The sequence below is a fragment of the Glycine max genome, chromosome 3 (genome assembly GCF_000004515.6).
Source record: "Glycine max cultivar Williams 82 chromosome 3, Glycine_max_v4.0, whole genome shotgun sequence".
Lineage (NCBI taxonomy): Eukaryota > Viridiplantae > Streptophyta > Magnoliopsida > Fabales > Fabaceae > Glycine > Glycine max.
Genome location: NC_016090.4, coordinates 5,758,240 through 5,778,429, shown reverse-complemented (window position 1 = coordinate 5,778,429; position 20,190 = coordinate 5,758,240). Strand labels below are relative to the sequence as shown.

The 20,190-nt window shown below is 38.0% G+C and overlaps 3 protein-coding genes and 1 pseudogene across 3 annotated transcripts; all 4 read right to left on the bottom strand.

Moving 5' to 3' along the window:
* Nucleotides 1–3,301: 3,301 nt before the first annotated feature.
* Nucleotides 3,302–3,814, bottom strand: LOC121174542 (uncharacterized). The gene has a single exon (XM_041013893.1). The coding sequence runs from the start codon at nucleotides 3,812–3,814 to the stop codon at nucleotides 3,302–3,304; it is 513 nt and encodes a 170-aa protein (XP_040869827.1).
* LOC121174541 (uncharacterized) lies at nucleotides 3,811–5,613 on the bottom strand. Its single transcript, XM_041013892.1, has one exon. The coding sequence runs from the start codon at nucleotides 5,611–5,613 to the stop codon at nucleotides 3,811–3,813; it is 1,803 nt and encodes a 600-aa protein (XP_040869826.1).
* A 5,835-nt stretch (nucleotides 5,614–11,448) lies between these two features.
* Nucleotides 11,449–19,949, bottom strand: LOC100810023 (putative disease resistance RPP13-like protein 1; annotated as a pseudogene).
* LOC106798142 (probable protein phosphatase 2C 33) lies at nucleotides 11,729–13,822 on the bottom strand. Its single transcript, XM_014774100.2, has 5 exons — nucleotides 13,634–13,822; nucleotides 13,387–13,504; nucleotides 12,786–12,874; nucleotides 11,988–12,113; nucleotides 11,729–11,842 (listed from the first exon to the last, which is right to left on the bottom strand). The coding sequence occupies exons 1-5, from the start codon at nucleotides 13,820–13,822 to the stop codon at nucleotides 11,729–11,731; spliced, it is 636 nt and encodes a 211-aa protein (XP_014629586.2).
* Nucleotides 19,950–20,190: the final 241 nt, after the last annotated feature.

Sequence of the window (20,190 nt, the reverse complement as noted above, 5' to 3'; positions counted from 1 at the left end):
TGTACCTGTGGGCCTTTGCTTTTCGTACCCCCTGTTTGCTATTCACACCTGTTGGGCTTCTTTTTTTTTTTTTTTTTACAGAAATAAAACTCTACATTTTTACACTAAATGTTGGGTTGCCTCCCAACCAGCGCTTAGTTTATTGTCCTTAGCTAGACAGTAGGCCCTCTCAAGGATCATTTAAATAGATAATGGTCGTCAATCGCTCTAATTGCCCTCCGTTATACGGCTTTAAACACTGGCCATTGACGATCCATTTCTTCTCGAAGCTCCCTTCTCTAGGGTCCACCAATTCCACTGCTCCATGAGGTCTAACTTCTTTTATGATAAACGGCCCAGACCACTTGGATTTCAGCTTACCTGGGAACAGCCTTAGTCTTGAGTTAAAGAGCAATACCTGCTGTCCTGGCTGGAATTCTCTCCGCTGCAGCTTCTTATCATGATATGCCTTTGTTCTTTCCTTGTAAATTCTGGACGATTCATAGGCATTCAGTCTCATCTCTTCTAACTCCTGAAGCTGCAATTTTCTCTTTTCTCTGCATGCATTTTTGTCAAAGTTAAGCAATCGGAGAGCCCAATATGCTTTGTGCTCCAACTCCACTGGTAAATGGCATGACTTCCCGTACACTAGCTGGAACGGTGATAAGCCGATGGGGGTCTTGAACGTTGTCCTATAGGCCCAGAGAGTATCATCGAGCTTCAAGGCCCAATCCTTTCTGGATGATGCAACTGTCTTTTCTAGGATTCGCTTGAGCTCCCTGTTAGAGATTTCTGCTTGGCCATTCGTCTGAGGATGATAAGGTGTGGCCACCTTATGTCGGACATTATAGTGCTCCAGGACTTTCTTCAACTGATTGTTGCAGAAATGCGTTCCTCCATCACTGATCAAGGCTCGTGGGACTCCGAAGCGGGAGAAAATGTTCTTCTTTAGAAACTTGATTACAACCCTGGCATCGTCCTTCGGCGTAGCTATGGCCTCCACCCACTTGGAGACATAGTCAACTGCTACCAAGATGTAAATATTCCCGTATGACGAAGGCAGGGGTCCCATGAAGTCTATGCCCCAATAGTCAAAGATTTCCACCTCTATGATGTTCTGCAACGGCATCTCATTTCTCCGTGATATCCCCCCTGTTCTCTGGCATCTATCACAACAACGCACAAACTCGTAAGCATCTTTAAAAAGAGAGGGCCAGAAAAAACCTGATTGTAACACTTTTGCTGCTGTTCTGTCCCTGCTATGATGTCCTCCGTATGATGAACTGTGACAGTGCCAAAGAATACTTCGTGCTTCTTCCTTTGTGACACATCTTCTCAATACATTATCTGCCCCTGCTTTGAACAAGTGGGGGTCATCCCAAACATAGAAGCGTGCGTCGTGTAGGAACTTCTTCCTCTGATTCCAAGTGTACTCCTCTGGAATGACTCCTGTGGCTTTGTAGTTTGCCATGTCTGCAAACCAAGGTCTGGTGGTAACCTGCAAAAGAAACTCATCAGGAAATTCATCTCTTACCTCAGGCTCTTCCTTAGTGACTTCTTCATTCTTTAACCGAGATAAGTGATCGGCTACCACATTCTCGGATCCTCTCTTATCCTTGATGATAATGTCAAATTCTTGCAATAAGAGGACCCATCTAATCAACCTTGGCTTCGAATCGGTTTTGGCGAGCAGGTGTTGGATGGCAGCATGATCTGTGAAAATGGTGACCTTCGATCCTATCAAGTATGATCTGAACTTCTCCAAGGCAAAGACAACAGCTAGCATTTCCTTCTCCGTGGTGGCATAATTCAACTGTGCTTCATTCAGGACCCTGCTAGCGTAATAAATAGCATGAAATACCTTATCGTGTCTCTGTCCGAGGACTGCTCCTATGGCGTAATCACTGGCATCGCACATCAGCTCAAAGTCTTTACTCCAGTCGAGTGCAATCATCACAGGTGCAGTAGTAAGCTTGTCTTTCAGTGTCTGAAATGCTGCTGAACATTCTTCATCAAACTTGAAGGCCACATCTTTATTCAGCAGGTTGCTTAGGGGTCTATCAATCTTTGAAAAATCCTTGATGAATCTCCTGTAGAACCCTGCATGCCCCAAGAAGCTTCGGACACCTTTAACATTCAGTGGTGGTGGCAGCTTCTCTATAACCTCTATCTTTGCCCGGTCAACTTCAATCCCTCTAGCTGAGATCTTGTGGCCCAGGACTATGCCTTCTCGGACCATGAAATGACACTTCTCCCAATTCAGGACTAGATTAGTCTCTACGCACCTCTGAAGTACCATCTCTAGGTTCCTCAAGCAACTGTCGACTGAGGATCCGAAAACCGAGAAGTCATCCATGAACACTTCGATGCTTTTCTCCACCATGTCTGAAAAAATGGCCAGCATGCACCTCTGAAATGTGGCTGGTGCATTACATAACCCGAATGGCATCCTTCTGTAAGCAAAGACGCCAAAAGGGCATGTGAAGGCCGTCTTCTCCTGGTCTCTAGGGTCCACCGCAATCTGATTATATCCTGAGTATCCATCCAAGAAACAATAATACGCCTGCCCTGCAAGTCTCTCCAGCATCTGATCCATGAATGGTAGAGGGAAGTGGTCCTTTCGGGTGGCCTCATTCAACTTGCGATAGTCGATGCACATTCGCCAGCCCGTGATAGTTCTTGTTGGTATCAGGTCATTCTTCTCATTCTGCACCACTGTCATTCTACCTTTCTTGGGAACCACCTGTACTGGGCTTACCCAAGCACTGTCAGAGATGGGGTATATGAGTCCCGCCTCCAAGAGCTTGAGTACCTCCTTTCTGACTTCTTCCTTCATTGTCGGATTTAGCCTTCTCTGGGGTTGCCGGATTGGCTTGTAATTCTCTTCCATCATTATCCTGTGCATGCAATAAGCAGGGCTGATTCCCTTGAGATCCGATATATGCCATCCAATAGCTTCCCTGTGTCTCTTGAGGATACCTACTAACCTGTTTTCTTATTCTATTGTGAGTGCATTGCTGATTACTACAGGCTTGTCTTCCTCCAAGAACACATACTTTAGGTGATCTGGCAATATCTTCAACTCTACCTTCTTCTTCTCGGACGGAACTTTCTCTTCTAGCTTCTCAAACTTGGCTTCTCCCTCCGGAATACTGTCTTGTCGATCCAAGTCTTCCAAGCAAGCCTTTAGATCTTCCTCCTCTTCACTGGTCAGACAGTCCAAAGCATTTACCATTGCTTTCTCCAGTGAAGACTGTGGTGTCTCGAGAATACTGACATCTTCCTTATCAATCTCTTCTACTCTGAAACACTTCCAACCTTCCTATGGATATTTCATTGCTTTGAAGAGGTCGAAGGTGATCTTCTGGTTGTCAATACTCAGCTCCAAGTTCCCATTCCCCATATCCACCACACAGTTGGCAGTCAGCATGAATGGTCTGCCTAAAATGAGGGGAATGTCTACGTCTTCTTCGATATCCATGATCACAAAGTCCACCGGGAAAGTAAAGTGGCGGACCTTGACTAGGACATCTTCTACCACCCCGTAAGGTCGTGTAATCGAACGGTCTGCTAGCTGAAGCGTCATCTTGGTAGGATCGATCTTCAGATTCCCAATTCTTTTACACATTGACAAGGGCATCAGATTGATGCTTGCTCCTAAGTCAATGAGGGCCTTGTTCACCGTCTCCTTCCCTATGGTGCATGGGATGGTAACACTTCCGGGGTCCTTAAACTTCTTGGGTAGCTTTCTCTGTATTATAGCGCTGCAGTTACCCCCTACCACAATGTTCTCATTGTCTATGTACTTCCCCTTCTTGGTGAGGATGTCCTTCATAAATTTGGAGTAGAGGGGCATCTGCTGTAAGGCTTCCCGAATGGCATAGTGATCTCCAGCCCTTTGAATATTTCCAAGAAACGCTTGAAATAGCGTTCCTTGTTCTTCTTGGTGGGCACCATAGGATATGGGAGATCTTGTGGTAGGGCTGGTGGTTCTTCTTTCCTGGCTTCCCGTGCTTTCTGGCTCTTAGGTGGTGATGTCACCTTCTCTTCGACTTCTGTCCTGTCCTCCTGTGTCTCTGTCTTATCTTCCTCTGTATGGTCTTCTTCCTCAACCTTACCTTCCTCTTGTGCTTTCCTCTGCCCTCGAGTTAGCACGGCCTTGCATTCTTCCTTTGGATTCTTCTCTGTGTTAGCCCCGAAAGTTCTAGTGGGCCTTTCAGCTTTGTCTTGTGCCAATTGGCCCATTTGAACTTCCAGATTCCGAATGGCTGCATCCGTGCTCTTCTGATGGGACCGTGTCTCCTGGATGAATTGCAGCAAGAGCTCTTCTATGTTGGTGGGCTTGTCTTGCTGATTGGGGCCCTGGCTAGGATGCTGGTATGGCGGTTGGTATGGTTGTTGATTCCTCTGCTCCTTGTACTGGTTTCCCTGATTCCTCCACCCTGAACCTTGCGTGAAGTTCCTTCCTTGATTGAATCCTGGTGGCCCATGATTGAATCCTGCTCCCCCTTGGTGGAATCCAGATGAGTTCCCCTGGTTGTAACCCTGATATCCGCGATTTGGTACGCCCATATAGTTTACTTCTCGAGAAGTATCCTGTTGGCTTACACAATGTCCAGGCTCATGGGTTCCTCCGCATGTGGGGCATCCTTCTACCTGCAAAATAGAAGAGTGGGAAGAACTTACCGCTTGTAACTGTTGAGGTAGTTTGCTGAGGGTTTCGGTAAGGGCTTCAATCTGCCTCGTCAACAGCTTATTCTGTGCCAATGTCGCGTCTTGCGTGCCAAGTTCCAAAAGGCTTCTTTTTGTAGGCACATAGCTTCGATCACGAAGGATTGCTTGATCACTGGCCGCCATGTTCTCGATGAGCTCCATTGCTTCCTCCGGAGTCTTCAACTTGATTTTTCCCCCTGCGGACGCGTCTAGTAGCTGTTTCGAGTGGGGTCGCAAGCCATCGATGAATATATTCAGTTGTACCGGCTCGCTGTATCCGTGTGTCGGTGTCTTTCGTAACAGCCCGTGAAAACGGTCTAGTGCTTCGCTGAGGGACTCATCCGGAAATTGGTGGAAGGAGGAAATCTCCATTTTTCCTTCGGCGGTCTTCGACTCTGGGAAGTACTTCTTTAAAAACTTTTCCACTACTTCTTCCCAGGTTCTTAAGCTGTTGCCTTTGAAGGAGTGCAACCATCGTTTTGCCTCTCCTGCTAGAGAAAAAGAGAAGAGGTTAAGGCGTACCACATCTTCTGGGACTCCAGCGATCTTTACGGTGTTGCATATTTCGATGTACGAGGCAAGGTGAGCATATGGATCTTCGCTTGGAAGACCATGGAAGAGATTCCCTTGAATCAGCTGGATAAGGGAATGCGGGTAGGAGATATTTGCGGCTTGCACCTCCGGTCTTGCAATACTTGTGAAGAACTGAGGAGTGGCAGTGTTGGAGAAGTCTTCTAAGGTGACTCTTCGTGCCGGTTCCCCGTCCATTTCAGCGTGATGTGGAGAGAGAGGAGGTGATGTGTGACTGCTTCCTTCGGTGTCCTGTTCCCTTCTTCTTCTTGCAGCGTTGTTACGCCGACAAGTGGCTTCGATTTCCAAGTTGATAGGGACCACGTCTCCAGATGCAGTCCTAAGTCGCATAAAAACAAGAAGGCACTACCCGTGCAATTATAGAAGAAAGAAAGACAGAATAGAAGTAAAGAGAAAATACTGATAAAGTAAGCCAAGAAAAGAAGGATCGGGCTTACAAACTGATATAGTATTAAGTGCGAAAACAAAATCCCCGGCAACGGCGCCAAAAACTTGTTGAGACTTTGGCAAGTGCACCAAATCGTGACAAGTAGTAAAGCTCGGAAGTCCGAGTGTCGTGTCCGCAGGGATTTTATTGCACTTATTCAATACCTCTCAATTTGTAAATGGTAGTAAAGTAGGAATGAAAGTAGGAAGAGTAAAGAGTTCTATTACTAAAACAAATAAGTAAAAGGGAAAACAATTGATAGAAATGCCAAGACCAGACAAACCCAATTGGCCTACGATGCATGTAAGTATGATATTCATTACCAATGAAATGGTGTTAGTTCTACCCACATCTGTTGACTACTTGCCCCTGATGCCTCACGTTGGCAAGCCTATTTTAACTACCTATCTCCCAAATGCCTTTGCGAAGACTCAATAATTAAAATGCGTTAAGATTAAGTTCTAGATGTTGCTTATATGCATGGGCAGTGAGTTATCACTCTATGCCTAGCAATGCTAACCCAATGATTCTTTTCTTTAGATGTTCTATTAGGTGTTACCCTTTCCCAAGCGTATAACCCCTAAAACTGATGCATGCATTGAATCTTAAATATTATTGAGAATTACCCTCTCCCGAACGATTAAAACCCAAAAAGAGATCTAAGAATGAATGCAAGAATAAAAGAAAAGAAATAGAACAGAAAAACCTGGAATAAATTCCTTTGCATTGATAACTCTTGGAGCTCAGTGTACATCGTTGGCTTTTTAGGCCTGCCAGGCCCTAGCTAGGGGTTTAGTCACTCATGGCTATTGAGGGCTTACAACTGGGGATGAAAGAAAGAATAGGCTAACAAAACAAAGAATATAGAGAGAAAAGAAAACTCAGGCTTGAAGTACTGAGAGTGATGCTCTGAGATGGGATGAAATTTCCTTGGGACTGCCTCTCTATTTATAGTTGCTGAAGTGGGCTTATGGGCCTTCGTAGTCGCGCTCAGCGCCACACCTCGCGCTTAGCGCGTTCAGATCGCGCGCTGGGCGCGCCATGCACGCTGAGCCTGTGCTTCTGTTGGATCGGGCGCTGGGCGCCTAGCTGGGCTTAGCGCGCGTAACGGTTTCCACCTTCGTGCTTAACGCCACGCTCAGCGCCTGCAGTTAGTTGCTCGCTTAGCGCCTGATGCGCGCTTAGCGCCCCTATTGGATTGGGCCTGCTTCAGAATTTCTTCTTTTTTCTTCCTTTCTGTGCCACTTTTGCTAACTGCAGCCTTATTTTTCGTATCTGCAACCAGAAATTCAATTAAATTAATTTTTTTCACTTTTAATTACAAATAACTGCTAAATAATTAATTTTAAGCCAAAATTTGACTATTTAACTCCTATAAATTCACAATTATTTAGCAGTTATCACACCACCTCCACTCTGATCTTAAGCATCAAAGGCTTTGTGAATTGGTGATTCTGTTGCTTCCAGTTCATTCTCATTTTGAACACTAGTATCAAGACTAGATTAGAGATGGCAACAACACAGTATGTGTATAGTTTGCTGCAGCACAATATTTGGCAAAAAAGTAAAACATCAAATTATTTGAAGTGTATAGTTTGCTGCAGCACATTCTTCCTTGCATCAATGGATAACCTTGGTAGAGAGCAATATACTACAATTTCCTACAACACAATAATAATGGGAAAAAAGAAAACCTCAGATATGTTTTGCCAAAGAATTTGAAATGGTTAGAAATTAAATGATATGAAACATTTTCAGTTATCTGCCAATATATACATGGGAAGCATGCCTTACTGAAAGATCTGAGATTATCCTTTGTAGTTGTCCTCTTATAGTCTGATGTCCAATGAAAAGCTTTCCAATTAAAAATTCAGCTATTGAGAAAGGATCACTTTCACGTCAATTAAATCAGAAGTTCTGTTTAGATCTTGTTCAAAGTTGAATTCATATCCATTGACAGGTGCAGTTTCTCTGGACCACTCTACCATCTCTGAAAAACAAAGTACACTCAACTAATTGTGAAAATTATATTTATTATTCAAAAGGAAAATATTTTTAAGATAATAAAGAAATTTTCACTGAATGTATTAACATCTTTTATCCACATCTTTGGGTATTGATGCAGATCCAAAAAACATTTTTTGCATGGTAATATTTGTTGGGAAGAGATAAGAATTATATGAATACCAAAAAAATAGTGTAATTATTAATTTGCTTAATTTTTTTAGACATTAGTTGTTAGATTTTGTTAATAAAAGGGATTCAAATCATGGTATTTCCTTCTTTTCTCTCTTTAAAATCATCTTATGGATACTTGGATCCTCTTTCGGATGAATCAGATCTAGCTCAATTTAGATGGGAAAATGTTTGATAACATCCAAAAATTTATTCAACATATAGGGAAAAAAAGGAAAAATATAGGTATAATATAATTTATGATGTGACAGATAGATAAAAAATAAAATGATTAAAATAAATGATAATTCATATATCATTAATTACTCATTCAGATGTCTTGTTGTGTGGAGTACATGGCATTGAATTTGTCCTTCAACAATTAATCTTAATCCTTGGCTATTTAAAACCTTATTTCTAGAAGATTGGAGCTTAATTTGTGGGAGGACAACTCATTGGAGCAATGGGAGAATTTGATTTGATTTGATGATTTGGAATCCACTCCCAACCAGCTTTATTATTGCCCCTTTGGATTTTCTTGCATTTTCTCCTAAACGTGCATGCTGTTAAAGCTAGCTAATTAACTTCCGCATCAAAAGTTACAATTGACGCATATCTATAAACTTTTTCTTTTAAACACACATTTGTCTCATAGGATGGAATTGTGTAGGGGGCATTTGATTTAGAAGAAGGAAAGGCAGAGGAAAAAAATGAAAAAAATAATTAAAGTAAAATATAAGAGATGTGGATCCCATCGAATAAAATATATAATTTTTTTTGTATATTACTTTTCTCCATCATAATGGCAGCCTAAGTCTAACTGTATGTAGTGTGAAAAGGAATGAAAATAAATGAAAGAAAGTTGAAATGAGAAGAGACTCTCTTAAAAAAAAATGAAAAAAGAATAAAAAAATAAAGTTATTTGATTGAGATGGAAAAAAAAAAGTGTAAAAGAAATGAAATGCTTAAACTAAAGTGTTTAGGTCAATAATAAAAGAAAAATAACTGAAAAAGAGATTAAGTAAACATTCATTTTACCCCAAAAAAATAAGTTTATGTAACTATATATATGAGATAAAAATGTATATTCTTTTACTAATTAAAGTCACATAATCAATTATATAAATTGCATATATAATTGATTATATCTTGAGTAAAAGCCACTAGAAAGCAAACTTGATTGCAAACTAAGCATAATCAACTATGACATTTGAATAACTTATTATATGTGACATGATACCCTAATTTAAAAGTTCCACTGAAGGTTAATGAGGGGCTTGAGGAACAATTTTAGCAACCAAGAATTTTGTGTATAGCATCCTTTTTATTGTTTCTTTTCCTCCCTTTTATTCTCTTTTTGAGATGAAAGTAAAAACATGTGGGTTTCACATTATTTTTGAAACTTTCATCAAATTTTCACATGTAACAAACATCCTAGACCATCTTCTTTCATTGTCTTTCAACTCTGTATACTTTCAATTCTCTTTCATTCTTCTTAACCAAATAGTAGAAAAAGGCAAGTATAAAGAGTTAAAGACTACTCATTCCATTTTTATTTATAAGACTCAAATTTAAAATGATATTTATTTTTTTATAAGACATAATCTATAATGTTTTATGTATTAATTAATTCTATATTAGAAATGTCCCTAGTTAAGAAAGAGAAAAGATATATTGACAAACAATTAGGAGAGAGGGGAGTATAAATGATAATAATTTTGAAAAAAATTATAAATTTAAGATAAATTTATTGTTATCAATTAAATTAATCAATTTTCTTAATCTTCATGAATTAAGTAATTAAGTATTATATATATAAACAGAGAGACAGTAATTTCTTGAAGATGGCTAGAGTGGGACCTCACTTCATATCTCATTATTTGAAACATATTTCAAGTCATTAGATATATACATTTTTAATTTTATGGACAATACTTTTCTTCTTTCTTTTTTATTTTGTTTTTTATCTTACTCTTTTTCAATTTACTCCTCTATTTTCTCTCTGCATTAGCCGTCGTACACTATAAAAAATCACCATCCGTGTTACTTCTGCTCTTCTTCATCTTCCCCTTGTGATTGTCGCCCACCTGTAACCATCATCGGAATCATCTTTCGATATTTCAGAATATTTCACGAATGTTATAGGAAAATCCTAACGACATCACAAAAATCAGAGGGAATCCAAAGGGATCTAGTGGCAATCACCATGGTCCCCCATGATAGCTGCAACAAAGGGAGTAAGATCCACTCGGCAACGTCACAGCTGTCGCCATCATAGTCTTGCCAACATGTAACGCTAAAAGCACAAGGATATGCATGAACATGGGGATGCATGTAATGAGGAGCACAGGGATTCAGGCAAAGCCATATCAGCATCAGAGACGAGTTTGCAAAGAAAGGTGACAAGAAGATACTTAGGAAGAAGGAGACAAAGGGGAAAAGAGAGAAATTAAGGAAGAAAAGGGTATATTAGGAAAAAGAAAAAAAAATAGAAGACTTAAATAATTATTTGGTTGCTATAATATATCTTATTTTTGGTTTTGTCCTTTAATTTTTTATTTTTTTAGTCCCTATAAAAATTTAATATCTTTTATTTTAGTCTCTACTATCAACTAATGTTGATTGATAATGCAACAGAAATATGATAATTCATTAACTTATTACATTATTAAGAAATTTGGCAAGATATTGATTATAATTTTTTTTTATAAACTATGCTTTTAATCCCTCATATCTACTAGTATGACATCGTCAATATATAGTTCTAAACATATGAGAATTTGTTTTTTTTAAGGATGAGAATTCTATTCTCATTAAGTTATGGATTATGTTTTAGAGAATGGTTTTGTGGGATGTTGATTTGTGTAAATTCTTCTTTATGATTTATTGATTTTACTTAATACATCTCCTTTTTGTTTTTTTTTTCAAAACTTCAAAACTTTTTCTAGTAGTTTTACACCATCAAAAAAATTTGTAGCACCTTGAAACTCTCAAAAAATGTCTTGAACCAATAATATTTTTATTATGTGATTATTACATCGTATTAGTCGTGCACGCGTTTACGCATCATTCATAAATAATGATATTTGATGAAAATAACTAAAAACAAAGATAGAGAAAACTTGAGGAACTTAGATCAATCAAAAAAATTGTTGAAACTATGACTGATAAAAAAATTGTATTTTTTTTTCATGGTAATTTTTTTAATTTAATTTTTTTATTAGAAAAAAATACAAAATTTAGATATTTATTAAGAATAAAAAATATATTTAACATCGTGTTTTTCAACTTTGGCGTTACTCTTAATAATTATAAGGCATGTTTTTAGGCCAAATAACATTATTTTGGTGTTGTAATCTTTTTCCAGAAGTTCTGGAAGTTATTAATAAAATTTCATTTCCTGGGTTGTTAATTGATCACCTTTTACTTTTGAAGATTCATTCTTAAGCTTCAAATGCTCAGCAATAGTATAACCCCTCTGGTTCTAGTGTCTAGTAATGTTTTATGCTGAATGTTAGTGTCAACACAGCACACTAGGAAATAATTGAAGAGAAATAGAAAAGTAGGTGCAGCTTAGTTCTTCATTGAACTCTTTAGAACCCAAGCCAGAAAATAAAAAAGTTTTATGGTACCATAATATAGAGTGCTAAAATTGATCAATGTTGGTCTTATGCAGATAGAAAAGAAGTCTTGCATGTAATCACACCAGAATTAGAAGGCTAAAATAATTGCCTTCTTCTGGGTTTGTGTCAAAAGCAAAATCTTCTGGCCGTACAATTGTTAACTTGTTAGTAGCACTAGCCCTTGGATTCGGGGAGTTTCTGGCTGAGTTAGTGATCAGCTTCAACCCTCCTTGAGGTACTGAGGTGATTGCAATCTATGATTCAAAGTTGGCTCTGGAGAACCCTCCAAGAGCATCCCATTCTTCCTTTTGATTCTACCATACTCTTGCCATATCTACAATTTCAGTATTTACATGTCTAGATTATGAGAAATGCAGGTGCTTCAAGGGATGTCTATTGTTCCCACTCACTTTGGATAAGGATTGGGTTAAAGCAGGCTAATCCTTCAAGAACAAGCATATGGACGAACAATCATCTACCTTGAAACCATACTTATATTTCCAAGCCCGAACAGCATGGTTTACTAACAATTTGGCTGCCATGGACCTTTTTGGTGCTGACGCAACTATGTTTATTACTTCACTGTTTGTTAGCACATCCCAAATCTGTAAGAAAGAAAATTTAGACCTTTTTGGTTGGGATAAATTTTGAGAAGTTAATTGGTTGTTGTTTATTGATTAAAAGCTCTCTTAGGAAATTGATAAAAATAAGCTATTATTTGTGCCAAATATGCTGGGACAGAACTTAGATACAGTTTTACAGGTGCTTTTAACATTGTTCTTCAATCAAAATTGGATTTCACCTTAGTAGTCTATGTTGACTTTTAATTGAAACCTTTATTACACGGATTACTTGGTAAAACTCTAATTCTAATTGAAAGACAACAATGAAAGCACTTATAGAACTAACTGCATCTAATTTTTGTCCAATATGAACTAAATACGTATGTGTGGAAACTACATGCTGTTAATTCATTTAACCTTCTTGGTTATTTCTTTTCTTACACTATTTGATCAAATATTTGCAAACATATTTGGATTGAGAGGAATACGAGAATTGAGCATAACTTAAACACTAAAAATGATTGTTCTGTTCCTGTAACTGATTACTCAAGAATCAAAATCCAAAATTCGAAGTTGACATCCTGATATGAAAATGCTTACCCCATCAGAAGCCAAAACCACACACTTATCCTCCTTGGTAAGTTTTCTTTAAGACACATCAGGGACTGAGGCGACACCATAGTCTTTTAGGCAAAAATTTCTAAAGGCTCTTGCCATAGCCAGTCCAGGGCAGTCCCTTTTAGGCATCCATACTCTGTTTACAGTAGGATCTTCTTCTACAGCAAAAATTCTCATAGCTTCTCCTGAGTGACATTGAGGAAGAAAAGCTAGTTAGACACAGACCAAGGGACATTAGGAAGAATTTCATAAAACTTATTTGGACTTGTAGAAGTAGCTTTTGGCCATTCAGTAGAATATTTTTAGCTTATTTCAATTAAGTTTCAAAAAGAAGGTTATCAAAATAAGTTTGGTTAGCTTATTTACTAAGTTATACAATCAAGCTTTTAGGGTCTGTTTGGATAAACTTATCTGGAAGCACTTTTAGGAGAAAAAAAATAAGAAAAAGAAATGAAATGAGTTTCTCCATAAGCTAAATTGTAGAAACTCTCTTGTATAGTTTCTCTAAAAGATGAGAGAGCTTTTACAAACTAGTATGTGCATAAGTGGTTTTGGATAAACTTACCCAAACAAGTCCTGAAAGAAGCTCTCATCTAATAAGTTCTTAATGAATATGGCTTAATTAGACAATTTAACCAAATAAACTCAAAAGGGTTGTAAGATTTGGAAACTAAGAATAGGTAATACCAAAACACACTTGGAATATCTGGAGTCAAGTCAACAGTAAGTTGAATAGGAATAAGGTGATTGTCAGGTGCTCTTCTGCAAAGAACTGCACGAGAATCCCCCACATTGCCAATTATTACTTGGTCACCCTGAAATTTAAAGGGGGAAAAAGATGTGGTTATAACATTGTTGCAAAAGTATTCACAAAAAAAGAAAAAACATAATTGCAAAAGCAACATTGGCAAGAAGGTAATGTAATTGTGAAGGTCTAGTTATACCTGTTTGAGTACAGATACAGAAGTGCTACCGCCATGAAATCCATCAGTGTCGATGTTCTTAGCAAGCTTTTCATCTATTTCACTGAAGCACCTCATAAAGGTTCCCTCCCACGACGGAAAGGACATGTTTTGGTTATCCTCAACATGGACATCACCACGACTGCCACCATTTTGTGGCATTAGCATCATAGTGTTTCATGGCCTTTTCTTGTGACTGTTTGATTGATGCTGAGAGTTTTGAGGGTAGATTGTCACGTATGCACTGTGATAACTTTTGTCCTAGAGAAAACAAGGGAAGGAAAAATTGCATGCATGCAAGGAAGAAGTCTTCGTTTATGAGAAAAATTGGATGATTAAACCTTGAATTGAAATTTAAAAAAATGTTGGGGCTTTGTCTTTATGTGTAGTAGTATTTCAGTTTTTAATTTGTTTGCAATTGTCACCACAGACTTAATTTGGATTGTAAGTTAAGTATTTAAACTGGCTCAGTTCTATTTTAGATTAAAATGATCGTTATCTAACTAATACTGTTTTTTATTTGTAGTTAATGTCGAATCGAAAAACTTAAGTCCACAGCTATATTTTAGTTGTGTTGTGAGTAACGGATAAACACATTAGTTGCCTTTTTTTTATAGTAAATTTTATAGTTTTATTTGAAATGAAATGAGTTTCTTGTATCGGAAAATATTTTTTTAAGAGTTATTCTTCAACTAAAGTATTTTTAGTTTTTTTTCAACAAGATATTTTAAATTTTTTTATAAAACTTTTATCTCTGTTTAATTTTTCATTTTCATACTTATTTTTAAATTGAATTTTAATATTTTCAAAAGAATATAAATAAAGATAAATATTTTTGTATTATAATATAAATTGTAAATTTAAAATTTCCTGTAGCACAATATTAATAAAATAATATCAATAGGATTTATTTAACTTGCTAGTCTCTCGTCTTTTGTGACTGTATTAGTCCTTTTTAATCTTTTGACTGATCTTAGTCTATAAATTTTTTTTTTCGTTTATAGTCCCTCAATTTTTTTTTCATTTTTAGTCCCTAAAAAATTCTACATATATTCAGAACAAAAAATAAAACAATATTTTTTTTGCGACTAAAAAAAGACAAAAAAATCATGAAACTAAAAACGAAAATTCACAAAAGATGAAAGATAAAAAAGATAATAACCCAACTCGGATGAAAACTTGTAGTGGCAGAGAATTTATAACAAGTAGTTAGAGCCATGATAACACTTTTCAATTATGTGACAGCATACCTGCGTGACATGCTTAATAGGAGCTGTATCCAGAGGTAGGTTGGAATCATCCTTGTCAATTTGATCAAAGCCACCCCTTTGGGTGAAAGCAAACATTGCATGCAATGACATGAACAACTTTAGAAAATATGATCTAAAGGAAAATAAGAAACAATGAGTAAGAACAAAGCTCTGAGTCCAATTTAGAGGAAAGTAAGAAACAAGAATGAGAAAGAACAAAGACAATTGCCTAATAAATCAGCTTAGAGAATGATAAGCTTGATGAATTCTAGTTAAAGACTGAAATCAGGACTTTGCTTCTCAGATAGACCACAATCTCCTACCCAAGACCCTCTAGTTTCTATTCCTTGTTCATTGTAATTATTGTGTTTTAAATCATCCAAGTTTCACATAGGTTACAAAATTGATGCAAGGCATGGGAGGAACAATAAAATATAAGATTAAGAAGAAAACAACATTGTCTTATTTTTTCTATCTTCTTTGTTTTCCTTGTTGAACTTATGTTCTGGAAAATTTCCTAGAGATGTTAGACAGGAACTGCAATTTATATTGTTATTTCAAATCATCCATGGTGTGATTGTTAAGTTGGTTCACGAATCCTTGGTATTACTAGCAAGATCTAAACCCTTGTCAATTTTATATGAACCCTCATAGAATAAGAAGCTTTAGTGTCTTGAATTCAGTAATTATTACCTATCTGAACCAGTCAAGTCATGGCTTAAGGCCTGTATGCTCAGGGAGTTGCTGGTGCTATGCTCCAGATGGTGCCATGGAACAATCTTAAACACTTTGCCATCAGCTGACTGCGCCCTCGCTTCCTCCTCCTTTTGCCCTGGAAGATCAGCTTTACACGCATAAATATGAGCTTTCTGGTGTCACGTCAAAGTTGAATTCATATCCATTAACAGGTGCAGTTCCTACAGGACAATCTATCATCTCTGAAAAACAAAGTACACCCAATTACACTTTGAACACCGACAGAGAATGTAACAAGATGAAACAACCACCATGATTGCCGATATATTGAGAAAGTTCAAATACAATGGCATTGATTAATAACATTTCTTCAGGGTAATAACACTTGTTGAATGAAATGAATAAATTAACTGTGAGAATAAAAAGACATGAAAAGAAAGATATCCTTGACTGAAATAGTTTTGTTTGGTTAGACTTAGAAGACGATGAAGTAGGTCAAAGAAGGAGAATTACCCGGTGCTCATCCTTGGTCACTAAATCCATCTATCGTCAACTTTAATGTGACGGATGTGGGATATTTTAGGCCAAATTTGAGGGTGCTTCCTGCGGCATTGTTTTTCCAGCAAAGGACATCCGAATATGGTTAATTTTATTAGAGAGACAGGAAGCCTTTCTCCAGCCATATTCTCCAGCAAAGGACATCTCCATATGGATAATTTTTGCAGGGATGTGAGATGGAGAAGCCCCGTGCAGTCCAACATCTCCAGATTTGACAACTCATATAACTCCAAAGACGTAAGGGAGGGAGGCAGCAAACCCTCCTTAGGGAAGGACTTGATGCCATCACATCGACCCGCAACAGTGAGACGGGTAAGCATGCCCATGGATGGCCATGCTAGGCCGCTCATTAGTTTCTCACAATTCCCAATCGAAACTGTTCTCAGGTTAGGTGGCATACCCCCTTCTGGAAACGACTCAATTTCTGGGCAGTTGGATATTTGGAGATATTCTAACTTTGGGAGAAGACTACTCATTTTGTCAGGTAATGACTTCAACTTGTCGCAATTTAAAACTTCAATTCGAGTCAAATTGGGCGCAGGCAATCCTTCTCTCCAGAATGATACAAAGTTGGGGCATCGGAAAATTCTCAAAGAACACAGACTCTTAAATGACTCTGCCCCTGAAACCAAAAGAGATTCCATATGTTCACAGTTATCGATTTCGAGACTTTTGAGATTTGGAAAGGTAGCCAATGGAAGAGACGTGAGAGAATCACAACTATTGTATAGTGACAGTGATTCCAGTAAATTGTGTTTGTGCTGGGTCGGGAATTCCAGATTTTTAAGATTGCTGATATGCAGATCCTTCAGAGATGCAGGTAGACGACCACCCGGAAAAGATATGGCTGACGAACAATCCCTCAATGTTAAATGTTGGAGGCAAGTTGGCTCGATGCTGGAGATAGCCTCGATCATCGACTCCACCATTGGGCCTCCTTCTACTTCTATCGATTCCAACAAAAGAGGAAACACATGCAACGATACATTGTTGCTTTTACATATCTCTAATCTCTTAAGGGTGGGAGCCGTAGGGAGAGAAGAGACAAGAAGCTCGCAATTTGTAATTGTAAGTGTTTCCAGAGCAGGAAGGTGATTTGGCAAATCTCCCCTTAGTTTGGGGCAATCCTCTATTCTAAGAGACTTGAGTAGAGGAAAGGCGTCTGACTCAGGGGTACTCCACAACTCCCAGCAAAACATGTTATCAATTTCTAGAGTTTCAAGGGAAGAAAAGGGTGTCACAGAAGAACAATCTTCATTTTTGTAAAACCCTGCATCAACCGTCTTCAGTGAATTCAATTTTGAAATAACGAGGTACTTAAGACACGGTAGTTGCCCAAGTGAAGGAAGCACACAACAGTTATTACAATCACGTAAACTTAGATATGTCATGTTGTGGTAGGAAAAATTTCCCACCCAATCTGGAAATATGGTTCCATTATAACCCCATATTGTTAGAGATTCCAGGCCTTGGTGAGGTTTTAATTTGCACAGTACATCTAATTCAGTTTGGAAGTCGGTGCCATTAGACCATTGCAAGGATAAATCATTAATGCGCTTCTTATCCAGCATCCTAGCCTCCAATGCTTCATTGCTTCTGGTTACATTCTCCAAATTCCTAATAGAAAGCGAACCATGAAGATTTGAAAGTGTCCCCAGTTCTTTGATTCCGTTGTCTTTGTGCTTGCCCACAATAAAGAAATCCAAATGCTGCAAATGACTTAACATTCCCATTCCTCTAGGCATCTCTCCTATCGGAGTATGATCAATATGAAGATGACACAAGTTTACAAGATTTTGCATGTCAGTAGGCAACCTGGTCAACAATCTGCAACGAGACAACGCTAGAGTTTGTAGATTGTACAAATTACACAATGACTCCGGCAGTGTTTTTATACTTGTAAAAGAGAGATTTAAATAACGCAAATGGATCAATTTACCTATTGAATCAGGCAAAACATCCAGACTTGCAAAGCGACAAAATGATAAAACTCTCAAGCACTTAAGCTTCGACGCTACAATACCTGGTGCCTTTTCCTTGTTGAATGAAGAATCTTTAAAATCAATTGCCAATAAAGTTCTCAAAAATTGTAGTTTGTCAAAAACTTCAATATCTGAGATTGGATCACTGAACTTTGTAACTGACAAATGACGAGTCTTTATACCAATCTTGGTTTCTTTTCCAAGTTCTTCTGATCTGAAATAGAATTCTCCACCAAGGTATAATGCTAGATCATGCACGAGGTCATGCATTACAAAATAATTGCCCCAAGTTTGATTACTTGAACGTTGAAAAAATGATCTAGAAACTAAATCATCAAAATACTCGTAACCAACTTCTAACGCCTTTCCTCTGTTTGGAAGCTTCAAAAGATCTTCAGCCATCCACAACAAGATCAAGTCCTTCTTTTGAAATTCATAATCTTTAGGGTATAATGAACAATAAACAAAGCACCGTTTTAAATGTGGAGGGAGATATTGATAACTAATTCTCAAGGCTGGAATAATTTTACACTGACTTTCAGGAAGTTCCCAAATGTCGCTTTCAAGTATATTATTCCAATCCCTAATAGCATGCTTTCTTCTCAACATACCTCCAAGTGACCGTGCTGCTAAAGGCAATCCATTACACTTTTTAACAATCTCCCTTCCAATTTCTTCTAAAGCTCTTCTATCCTCCCCACTTGATTCTGAGGGGGGAAATGCATGGTTTGCAAACACTAGCCAACAATCTTCATTTGACAATTTACTTAGAGGATAAACTTGAACGATATGGTAAGGGACTACATTAACTACATTTGCATTGCGGGTCGTCAAGAGAATTTTACTTCCCCTTTTTCCATGTAGAAATGGTTTTGTAAGATTACTCCAATTCTCATAATCCTCGATCCATACATCATCCAAGACAATTAAGAATTTTTTAACTTTCAGTTTGTCCATCAATTCAAGTTGAAGCAAGTTTAGATCATTCAATTTACATGACTCTTGCGTGATTTGCTCTATCATAGTTTTTGTGACCTTAACAATATCAAATTGATCAGAAACACAAACCCATGCATTTAAATCAAACATCTGCTTCAAATTGTCATTGTTGAACACAGATCGGGCTAAAGTGGTTTTTCCAACCCCACCCATGCCTACAATAGCGATCACAGACACTAGTACACCATCACTGCTATCATCTGACAACAACTTCATTATGCCCTCCTTGTCTGTATCCCTACCATACATACCATATCCATCTTCCAGAGATGTTGTTGGCTGAGTATTCCATGACTCGCTCGTCTCCCCTGCCATCACTTGCAAAGGAAGACCCTTCATGCCTCCTAAAACTTTATCTAATTTGTCAACTATTTTTTCCAACTTACTGGCCATTTTCCTATCAGTAAAGCGAGAAAGCACTTTACTTACCTTTCTTTTGAGTTGCAGATTTGGTAGAAATTTCATCCAGCAAGTCATCCGCCTCATAGAGAGCATCTTTGACCTCAATGAGCCACTGGTTGACACTGGAGAGTTTGATTTGTTTTTTCTCAGCATCATCAAGCACAGCTCCAACCACTCTCAGAGTGGTCTTCAAGTTCTCAAGCAAATTGAGGTCAAGCTTCTTTCCACGGATGAAGTCAACAACCTCATCTGTAGACAGCTTGTCGAACACAACATCAAGGAAAGCAGAGAGGAATGCACCACCAACTGCCTCAGCCATGATGTCAAGAACAAAGGAAAGGAATTGGTTGCAATAAACTGGGTTGGTTTTGGATAAGGTTAACTGGTGTGATGAGATTTGATTCTGGTCAACTCTCTTCACTTTTAACTCGCTCTGCGCTAGTACCTACCATCAAAATTAACCGTTAAATATATTAATTAAAAATTCAATGGTTTAGATTGAAGTCTGGCTACTTTAAAAAGTGTAGTGGTAGTAGGTGTCTTGTCCTCTTTGGAAGACAATGTTCTTGGTTGGATGCTTTTTGATCGAGGAATCTGGGGGAAGTACCTACCATCAAAATTCACCGTAGATATATTGATTAAAAATTCAATG

Excerpts from the sequence above, each read along its gene's own strand:
- LOC121174541 (XM_041013892.1), bottom strand. The coding sequence starts at position 5,613 with ATGCGACTTAGGACTGCATCTGGAGACGTGGTCCCTATCAACTTGGAA.
- LOC106798142 (XM_014774100.2), bottom strand. The coding sequence starts at position 13,822 with ATGATGCTAATGCCACAAAATGGTGGCAGTCGTGGTGATGTCCATGTT. Across the intron at positions 12,875-13,386 it reads CTTGACTCCAGATATTCCAA|GAGAAGCTATGAGAATTTTT; the intron begins GTGTGTTTTGGT and ends AATGTCACTCAG. Across the intron at positions 12,114-12,785 it reads ACTGCCCTGGACTGGCTATG|ATTTGGGATGTGCTAACAAA; the intron begins GCAAGAGCCTTT and ends TCTTTCTTACAG.
- LOC121174542 (XM_041013893.1), bottom strand. The coding sequence starts at position 3,814 with ATGAAGGACATCCTCACCAAGAAGGGGAAGTACATAGACAATGAGAAC.